The following is a 10,917-nucleotide window of genomic DNA, read 5'->3' as shown; positions in this document are numbered from 1 at the left end:
ATGCGCCCGGAACTTTAAATCGCAATATGCAATCTGAACCCCGTGTTGTGAAGCTCGACCTCTCTTCCCCCCGGCAGCTACATCCTTCGTGCGGCGCGCGTGGCTAGTCAGCTGGTTCGTTATTGATGGTTATTTGGTCATTAGCCGTTGGTTGGTTGGTGCAGCAGCCGTTACTCGCCTGGCCACCCACAGTGCCCCGAATGGTGTCCAGCGGGGAAGCGGAGGTGTGCTTGGTGTTCACCACATGTAGCCAGCGGGGCGCGGACCTGAGCATGCGTAGCAGCAGCCAAGAGGGGTGCGGGAGGGAGGGTGGCGTGGGGATTAAAGGAGGAAAAGGGGGAGGAGGGGAGGAGGGGAGCAGTGCCGGGAAGAGGGGGGTAACGGCTAAGGAAAGGATATCGCAGATAGTGTGGGTGTGGGGTGGAAGGGGGGCAGCAGCGGTCTGCGGGAAGGAGGTCTGCGCAGGAAATAGACATACAGACATACTGGGGAGGAAGGGGGGAAAGGGGTTAAGATATTAAGGGGGGCATCACCGTGTCCCTCGTTGCAGCTCAAAAAGCCCATCAGGATATGTGTTCGGCAACAGGGGTTTCTTCCCACGGGTTCCCGCCGGCTGCGTGAGAAACACGCATACAACCAAGCATACGCCCATTCGTCCACCCAGCAAAGTGTCTGCCATGTGGATTTCGTCATCCTTCAGTCCTGCCTGGCCTCTTCCTCCCTCGCCCCATCCCTTCACCCTCTCCCTAATCCACCCTCCCTTTCCCCCCTTTCCCTATCCAGCCTCCTCCTCCTTTCTCACCTGCGCCTATCCGTGAAGAAGGAATCTGGCATATTGGAGTCAATCTCCAGCACCAGCCTCGCCTTTAGAAGCATCCACTCGCTCTTGGCGTGCTGTTTGACCTCCATGTAGGTGTCCGACATGACCGCGATGAGCAGGTTGAGCAGAATGATAGATACCATGAAGGAGAAACTGATCAGCATGGCCTGCGTGTACGGGTGTGTGCGGGTGTGTACGGGTTCGTACGGGTGCATTGGCGTGAAACGGAACACCGCCACACAGGTTTACGTGGAGAGGAGAGAGAAAAGAGAGAAGAGACAGAGGTGGAGGTTTGGGGTTGAGAGGAGAGAGTGTGTAGATGGGAAGGAGGAGAGAGGAGAGGAGACAGCGAGGGTGCAGTTAATAGGCTACACGCATATATGCACACAGTTAGATGCACACGCGGATAACAGCCGGAAAAGGAACACAATTGTACACGCACTGCATGTACAGCATGACTCCGGTAAGCACCTACATCCGGTACAGCACATCCGGTACACACGCGAGGACATGCCCCCTATTCCAGAGACTTTCCTCCCCGCCCACTTTCCCCACCTCGGGCTGTCACCCCCCTGCCTGCTTAGGCCGGTAGCTGCCCGACAGCAGCACCCCCTTCACTCCCCTCCACCCCCCACCACCCCCACTACCGCCAACATCCCCAACCCCACCCCAAATACATAGCCAACCATTCCCGCTCTCAATTCGTCGCCACAGCTCGCGCCACCTTCACAACTGTCATCTAACCTGCAGATCAACTAACTAACTAACTCACGTGGAGGTACCAGACGAGGTATTTGGGCTCTCCGTCCACGTCGGTTGGGAAGCCGCCACCGGTCTGAGGAAATGGGTGGAGGGTGCAGACAACGGCGGATCTCAGGATTTAGCTACTTCTCAGGTTCTTCACCAATCTTTGTGAAACTTAGGGTGATTATGTTCCCTGAACCGTATATAGTATTTTGCTGATTATTTTGGGAAGCAGACGCGTGTACTGGCTATCATCTGCGAGGAGCTGCTGGGGGGCGCTTGGACCCATGGGGCAAGTGGCACTGAAACACGCCTAACGCTTTGCTTAACGCTTGTTTTTCTTTTCGCATGTTTCATATATTCCTTATTTGCCGCTCTGTACTCTTAATCCACTCAAATTCAAACATCTAATGCACCCAAACAGACCATCTAATTTCTAAATAGTATACTCAACTAGATTTCTAACTTCTCAACTCACGAGTCCTTTTCTCTTTCACCGATTCCCACCGGCCTGGACCTCCCTTGCCTCGTTTCTAAGGACCTACCTTGCGATACATATATATACCTTGGCCCTGCCCTTCCCACCCGCCCTCTTCGGCCCTAAGTCCGGAAACCTTACCACGCCGCCTCCCCAGCCACCGCGTCGCATGCACCCCCACCTGTCCCCTGTCAAGGAGCAATAGGAGGCCCACCCACCCACTACCACCCTCCCACCCACTACCACCCTCCCACCCACTACCACCCTACCGCCCACCCTCACCCACCATGAAGTAGTAGACCGACAGCAGGCTCTTGGGGAAGCCGTCGAAGCTCCTGGTGAACTCGGAGGAGATGCCCGCGTCATTGTCAATCTGATAGATAGTTAACAAAGGAAGAGGAGGTTAAGGGAAAGGAATGGAAGAGGAGGGAAAGGAAGAGGAGGGAAAGGAAGACGACAAGTGGGTCATGTACAGGCTGGGAGCGGGAGGCGTGGAGCTGTGGAAGAGGGTTGGGTCGAGGGGGGGGCCATTAACGGCTCGGAACCGCCGTGATGCCGCAGAGACAGGACCCCCAAGGTACCGCTGGGGCCGCTGGGCACTTACATCTACTATCGACACCGCCATCACAACGAGGTCTTTCAACACACGCAGGGCGCAAAATTGGGCTGTGCTAAAATTAGAAGTTCCGCACACATGCCGGGGGTCCAAGTACGGCATGAAGTCTATGTCGTACCTACCTGATCGTAGTACACCATGATGTGTCGGAACGCCAGCGCGTACGTGAGGAGTGTCACCAGCACGATGAGGAGGTAATGGCGCAGGTCGGCGATGATGCGAATGATGATCTGTAAGTAGATACCCGTGCCTTCGTACCCTGTCAATGGGAAGGAGCGCACGAGGATGGACATACATACATACATACATACATACATGGACTTACATGCATGCATGCATGCGGGCCTGCAAAGCTAAGACTGCAAGTATGATGTGTAGTATGCGGTTTTTATGCTTGCATTCATGCATGCATACTTATACAAGGGTTTGGCACCACTGGTAAGGCGCGACCATTGCCCCCGGGAGATCCCGGGATCGAGACCCAGTAGGTTCAACGTCCTTCCGATGGTGGAAGGCATTGCGCCCCTAGTTAATGGACGGTGGTGACCTGGAATAACGTTAACCTGCGAGCCGACCAGGAACGGAGTTGGGCCGCTGTTGACCCGGCAGATTCCGTTGGATGCTGGTGGTGGGTGCGGAACCTGAGCGATGCATGGAGAAGGTGACTAGGGTGACTGGATGAGGGTGCCCCGAAATACCGGGGAAGGCAGGGAGGGTTTCGCAGGGTAGCTGCCACGGGCTAAGATACACCCCCCTGTTTCACACATCTACATACATACGCTATCGCTTTTGTGGTTTCGCCAGTCTATCCCGGGCCCCTGCAATGGTGATCGGGCTTGTGCGTGGTCCCTTTTCTTTATATGGCTACTTCTCCCCTGGACCAGCCCAGGAAGGGACAGGTAGTGGAGGTCAGTTGTTTGAAGGTGGTTGCAAGACGTCTTGTGGTGTCGAGCTCTCTTAGCCTTTCTCTCTGGGAGGTTTTTTGTTGGCCTGTTAGGTATATCAGGAGCCATCCCCTGCCGGGACTGCCCTAACCGAATTTTTGTTTGTTTGTTTTTTCCCTTAGTATCCCGTTTTCGTTGGTGGTGTTTTGGGGGGTTGTTTCAGAAAGCCTTTGACTTTGCCCTAGCTGAAACTTGTGGACTCGCTCTAGCGGGACCTGAGAGCCCTTCGTGGTGTTGTCACTGCAGCGCCATCGCCGGATGGAGGGGCTGAGGAGTGGCTGCGTAGAGTGTTGGCAGTCTGAGTCGGGGTCGGGAGTACACAAGACTAACCGACTTGTGCTGTGTGCTCCCGACCCTTGTGCTGTGTTTCGGCTTCGGCCCTCGGCTCTCGCGGCCTACAGTGTAATCTAAGTCACACATACATAAATACATACTACATACGTACATATACGTACATACCGCATCCAAGTTGCAGTTGTAGAAGTCTTAGCTTTGCAGGCCCGTTTCCGCCTTTGCTCTATCCTATTGGCACCTCGAATGCAACTGTACAGCAGCAAGCTGTGAAGGTTACATAGGACATATCTGATAAGGTTCTGGAGATCCTGGAGGGCACATCGCGGGATCTGCATCCGCCGATCGGTGCTTTTCTGAAGTCGTGATGTAACAGACATACACACGCAAGATACCGCCATCCCTCCCCCCCCCACTGACCTGATGCCACTTTGAGCAGTCGGGTGCCGAGAAGGATGGTGCAGGCGGACATCACCCACCGAGCCTCTTCCAGCCCGATAACCTGATGGGCGAATGTCGCCACCGGGGGGGAAGTGGGGAAAGATTTGCAGGAGGAGCAGAACCACGCAAGGGACACAGCGGGGGGGCCCTACTGCCGACCTCCAAGAAGCCAGGGAACGTGGAGGAGGAGGAGGAGGTGGGGGGAAAGGGAGCAGTAGCAGCAGTTGCATTAGCAGCAGTTGCATTAGCAGCACTTGAATTAGCAGCACTAGCACCAGAAGCACTAGCAGTACTAGCGAGCACAGCAGCAACGGCTTCACCCGCTTCCCGACAAGATTGATTGAATGAAGTTCAAATAGACCAATGCTAGTAGCAGTACTTTGGACACTTGGCTGGAGGTTCCCCGCACACGGGGATGATGTGCACGGCAGCGGAATGCGGTTCGGCCCGCTGAACCCTCCTCTTCCCACCCATCAGCCTCCTTCCCCTTTGCTGCATATCAGTTGCTTATTAGTCTGGGTATCAGTTGCTTTTCCTCCCCCGCCCACCCACACCTGCAGCACCACCACCAACTTGACCATCAAGCACGACAGCAGCTCCACCCAGTTCCAAGCAGAGTTATGACCTGCGACGATGAAGTGCCGAAGTGTCAGGAAAACAACAAAACACAGTGCCAGGCCCTCTATCCCCACCCCGCCGGGGGTGCAGCTGTTGCCCTTGGAGAGCCTAGGCTTGGGTGTGGGCTCTCGAATGGGTAGGGTAGAGTAGGCTCATGAAAGGCATGGACAAAGACAGACTGCCCCCCCCCACAGCTTCGGTAAAGTTGCCATCTCCGGCTGCCACTTCCTGCTCCCCACTTCCTTCCCGCCGCTCAGTTTATTGAAACACACGTGGCGCACACATGCGGAGCAAGCCACAAAGGCGATTGATCCCGGATAACAGGTGGGTGAGCGTGGACATCCAGATGTCTGGGCCTTAGGGTCGACGAAGAGAACACTGACAAACATGCATACATGCAAACCTTTTGTGCAAGTACAGGGAGACGTACATACATGCAGACAAACACGGGGAATGTACAGACACACCTGTGAAGTACTGCACCGGGCCGTGTCTGGAGATCTGGACAATCTCCTCCCACAGGTACCACGCATTAAGCAGCAAGACGCAACCCTCCAGAAGAATCCGTACCGCCACACGTGTACGAGTCGTACCGTACCCGTACATCTCCTCTCTGCTAACCCCTTTGCTCCACTCCACACCCAGCGTGGTGGCGGTGATGTACAGCACCATAAAGCTGCCGTACAACAGAGCTTGCCGCCGGTAGATGCGGCCTGCGTGATTGTACGGAATGTTGTACGGAAGGTGACAAAGCGAGAGTTGAGAGACAACGGCACCATAACAGGAATAGGAAGAAGTTGGGTTTTGGCGGCTTTGAAGACGCGGCGGCCATCCCCATGTTCCCAGTCCTAACCCCCCACCCCACTTCTTCCCGGTAGCTTCACCCGCGCCATGACGGCCACGGCCACGGCCGCAGCTGTGCTGTTCCCATTCAGCCGCGCACCCGTAAATGACCAGCATGCATGCGGAGCACCAGCCTGGTGCAGCGCCTCCAAACGTAGTGAATGCTACATCAGTAGCCATACATACATACATACATACAGGAGCCCTCCCCTGCCTGGGCTGCCCTAACCGTCTCATCCTTTTTTGTTTTTTTCCTTGGGATCCCTTTGTCGTTGGTTGTGTTTTGGGGGGTTGTTTCAGAGAGCCTTTGCCTTTGCCCTAGCGGAGACCTGTGGACTCGCTCTAACGGGACCTGTGAGCCCTTCGTGGTGTTTTCACTGCAGCGCCATCCCAGGATGGAGGGGCTGCGGAGTGGCTGTGGAGTGTGTTGGCAGTCTGAGTCGGGGTCGGGAGCACACAAGACTAACCGACTTGTGCTGTGTGCTCCCGACCCTTGCGCTGTGTTTCGGCTCCGGCCCCCGGCTCTCGCGGCCCACAGTGTAATCCAAGTCATACATACATAGGCACGCGGCTGGCAGAGGTTAAGGCCTGACTTCTGCTCCCGGCGTGTCCGGGTTCAAATTCGCCTGCCGACCTCTCGGGTGTGTGAGGTATTGAAATGGGAGATGGCCCCCCATCTTATAGACGGTATAGGACATGGTAATATCAACTTGCGAGCTGACCAGGAGCTAAGTTGAGGCGCCGTTGATCCACTAGATTGATCCGCCTGCCGGCTCCTCGGGTGTTTGAGGAGTGTTGAAATGGGAGGTGGCCCCCCATCATATGGACGGTGTAGGACGTGATAATATCAACTTGCGAGCTGACCAGGAACTAAGTTGATGCGCCATTGATCCGCTAGACTTGGTTGGATGCTGGTGGTGAGTTGCCGAACCCAACAAATACATTCTGAAGTCGGATGGGGTGACGGATTAGGGTGCCCCTCTAGCAGCAGGGGAGTGCAGGGACTGCCCCGGGAAAGGGGGCCGCTGGCGAAGTTAACCACCCTGTAACAACATACATACATAGGGTGTGGGCTTGTGTGGTGTTATCCCCCCGACGGGTGCTATCTCCCCTGGACTAGCCCAGGGAGGGAGAGGCGGGGTTGGGTAGTAGTCTCAGGAGGCTGATTGGCGTCTTGTGGTGTGAGCTCTGTGCGCTCTTTCTGTGTGAGGATTTTGGAGCTTGGTGACCTCCCCAGCCCGGGATGACTCGTCGGGCTCCCAGTCGCCCAGATCCTGGGTGCAAATTTTCTGAGGTGTTCGGTGCTTTCTGTCCGTAGGAAGGGCCCCAGGGTTGCGACTTCGTTTGTGTTAGAAGACCAACGGGCATAGTACCCGTATATCTGGAGTGCCACCCCCCGGAGGGGAGCGCTGGTGTGTACCGGCCGTTGTTTCCAGTGCTGCCTGACCCGGGGGCAGAGTGCACGAGACTAACTGGCTGTGTGCATCCGCCCCCCGCGCTGTGTTTCGGCCCTGGGCCCCCGGCTTTTCAGCCCACAGTGTAATCAACGTCGTACATACATACATACATATATACATACATATATACATAGAAGCAGTCAGCGGGATTCGCCGGGAATTCACCGCTGCCCCCTCATTCCGCCTGCAGAGGAGGACTGCTGCTCTGTCCGCCTTGTCCCATGCTCGGTGTCCTGCATCGCGTGCCCACCTCACCTCACCTCACCTAGGACTCACTAAGGACGCTATCACAGCACTCGTGTCGAGATCAATACCAGACCGAGTATATCATTGGTTTCCTCACCCGCCCCCTCATTGAGTTCCATTCTCCGACCAGCCCCGACCCCCACCCCCACCACCCGCACCCAGCCACCACCTCACACCTGCGTAAGTGTCCCACTTGTAAGTGAGCATTGCAAACACAATATCGGTGGTGAAGGCGTCATTGACGTTGTTGAGCATCAGCACACCCAGCGGCGACTTCTTCACGGAGCGAGTCGTAAGCGCCACATACGGCAGTCCACACATGTAAACAGGAAGCCTCATCTCCGATGGGGGCTTGCGGCTGCATGGCGGCGGCAGTGACGTTGATGGTGGCGGTGACGGTGGCAGTGACGGCCATACATATACATGCACGCCCGCACAGCCGCACACAGCCACACACAGGCACCACATCGCACATCGTACAACATCACACGTGATGTCGTTATCATGTCACGTGATTCGATTGCAATCGATTCCCAGATAGCATAGGCCAGGTCATGATGTGCGTGCCGTACCATGCCGTACCACGTTCACGTCATGTGGCAGGAGGAGCGGGGCAGCGGGAAGGCAGCAGCGAGCGGGTTCAGATGTGGATAGAACGGTGTTGTGGACGAGGTGAGGAAAGACGAGAGGAGCATGGGGAAAGTCTAGTTACAAGTTACAAGTTCCGCACGCAAGTGCGGGTGTCTCCGTACAAGCCAGGGGGGGGCCATGGACGTCTGTCAGGGGACACGGCGAGGTACCAGCACTGCTGTGTGCCGGGAGTTCCACCACTCCATCCCCCTCCCTAATACAACAACAGTGCACCTGCTCCGACAAGACCTTCCCCCCCAACCAGCTCCGTCAAACACACTGCCACCCACCGTATGAGATGCTTGGCCGTTGACATCAGGTAATACTGCAACAGTAAATGCAGCAGGCTGCGGCTCTTCCACAGTTTCCCCCACCACGGATCCTCCCACCTCATATCCGCCCACAGCTCCTGATTCACCGCGTAGTCCTGAGCAGAATAAGAATGGAACACGTGGGCGTGTCGTATTATCGTATCATGTGTCGTATTACTTGTCGTACCATGCCATGTCCCCCACTTCCACTCAACGCTGCCACTTCCACCATGCTGCACCGTCTCAAACACAAGATGATGGTTCGAGTGCCCTAAGAGGTTTTAGATGTGCATCCTTACATGTCGCACCCATACCTCCCTCCGATGGCGCCCCCCCGTCTCCACCACACAACCGAGTTCTGTTGCTTAGGGTTTAGGGTTTGCTCACCACCTTCACTCCACCACCACTACCACGGCCTCTCGCACCTCTTCACGCCGCTACCATTAACACCGCTTCCCTTCCCACCACCTCACCCCAGCACACGCACCTGCGACCCGCACGTGATGAGGTGGGTGCCCTCCTGCACCGACACCATGACTGTGCTGCTGCCCACCGCGTCCGTCAGCTCCTCAAACCCCAACGCCTGCAGGAACTTGACCAGCACGGACGGCATGTCCGCAGCCAGACGAGACCAGGCCTGTGTATGCATGAACGACCCATGGGCCACTGTGAGCAAATCCGTGGGTCCTCGTCAAGCTAACGACCCGTGCGTCCTTCAAGGGGTGACCCGTGGGTCATAGCTACGCGTAACGACGAGTTGCATGGGTCCCATGATAGTCATGATAGCACGCCACAGCAGTTCCCTCATTCACTCAGGGGTGCAGGGAGTCTTCCGGGGCTGACCGGGTCGACGGGGGCTGACAGGGTCGACGAGCCAACACAGACTAGTGAGGCAGGAAGAGTTGTACAGCAGACTTTACCGGCATGTAGGTAGCACAGCGGCGCAGGCACACCTTTTCGTTTCACGCCCAGTGCTTCCCTTCAGTGCAAGGGACACACAGCTTGCTCCCCTTGCCTCCCCTGTGCCATCTCCTCCCCTCCCTCCCCCCTTTCCCCGTAAATATTTTCATGATTATTTTCCCGCCAGACTCCTCTCCCTTCCCTTCCCCCCCTCTTATACCTTCATCACAGCTAGCCTCAGCGGTGGCGGTCTGGACACCTCGTTGGCCAGCAGCAGCTCCACACACTGGAGGTTGCGGAAATCCAGAGCCAGGTCCAGGGGGGTCTTACCCGCGGCGTTGGCGGGTAGCGGTGCGGAGGTAATGGCCGCACCGTGGCTCAGCAGCACACGGAGGAACTCCACCTGCCCCTCCCGTGCCGCCCTGCAGAGGTATGTATGTATGTATATAGTGTGTGAATAGTGTTATTAGCATTTTGGGTCTGCTGACGCAACGGCCCAGCACGGGGGCCCTTCGTTGACAGGCCATTGACGCCATCCTCCATCATTTGTCCATCTCCTCAAGACCCAGATCTGTCTGCAACACACACTCATGCCGTCCTCTACCCAACCACCTGTTCTCAGTGTTTTTTGGGCGAGGCCCGGGCGCGAAGCGCCATTCGGGGGGCCGAGCCCCCCGGGTTCACTGCTGTCAGTCAGTCAGTCAGTCAGTGGCTTACATATCTCGCCCCGCAGAAAATAGCGTTGGATTGCTATATCCATTCTATATTGAAGTGCCAAAGAGACATTCCAGATAAATCGGAGCGCGAAGATAGCTTTCCATGGCTCCGAGTTTGACATAAAGTTACATATCTCGCTCCGCAAAAGATTGAATGTAGAAGCTATATCTATGCTACATCCACCTGCCAAAGGAGAAATTCCAGATAAATCGGAGCGCGACAAAGATAGCTTTCCATGGCTCCGAGTTTGGCGGAGGAGGGCGGGGCCGCCCAGGTCGGGCCGTTGCCCATCCGCCGGCCGCCTTGCCGCCCGCGTCCCCGCCGGCGGCGGCGGCCCCTGACCAGCCGATCCGCCGCGGCCGCGGCCGGGCCCCCAGCAGAGGGCGCGGAGGAGGGCGGGGCTGTTGTTGACCCATGGCAACGCTCTAAGCACCTCCCTCCTAGCATGTCGTGCCTGTTTGATTGTTGTCCTTCTTATTCTCTTCTTCATTCATTCAATCCAAGTTCAAACGAAGTGTGCCTTTACAACACACCATCAGCTTTGCCGCTGCATTCAGACTTCAAAGTGTGCAATTGGAACGATCCCCGAATGCGTTCTGGCTGGGAGCGGACAACAATTGGTCCATGAAGCACGGGCACTTTTGCGCGCCTTGAACTGCCAGCCAGACGGCCCTTCGGTCTGCTGGCTGACAGTTCAAGGCGCTTTGTGTGTATGTCATTCTACGGATTGCCGCATCACGAGAAGGCTAACTGTTCTCCCTCAATAATGATTATGCTTGCGACGATCCAGACAGGTCTATGCTGGTCTACGCCGCCATAGCAAGTCTGCCGACCTTTACTGTTTGAGAATTACAATAACAA

At 56.2% G+C, this 10,917-nt stretch overlaps 1 protein-coding gene across 1 annotated transcript; it reads right to left on the bottom strand.

The window, feature by feature from the left end:
* Window positions 1–103: 103 nt before the first annotated feature.
* VOLCADRAFT_98374 (uncharacterized protein) lies at window positions 104–10,472 on the bottom strand (the record flags this gene model as incomplete). Its single annotated transcript, XM_002957236.1, has 13 exons — window positions 104–266; window positions 803–987; window positions 1,593–1,655; window positions 2,329–2,415; window positions 2,781–2,917; window positions 4,314–4,395; window positions 4,889–4,959; window positions 5,420–5,665; window positions 7,675–7,856; window positions 8,518–8,555; window positions 8,927–9,076; window positions 9,560–9,761; window positions 10,240–10,472. The coding sequence occupies 13 exons, from the start codon at window positions 10,470–10,472 to the stop codon at window positions 104–106; spliced, it is 1,839 nt and encodes a 612-aa protein (XP_002957282.1).
* Window positions 10,473–10,917: the final 445 nt, after the last annotated feature.

Source organism: Volvox carteri, assembly GCF_000143455.1.
Source record: "Volvox carteri f. nagariensis unplaced genomic scaffold VOLCAscaffold_71, whole genome shotgun sequence".
NCBI lineage: Eukaryota > Viridiplantae > Chlorophyta > Chlorophyceae > Chlamydomonadales > Volvocaceae > Volvox > Volvox carteri.
This window is presented reverse-complemented; position numbering and strand designations above follow the sequence as displayed.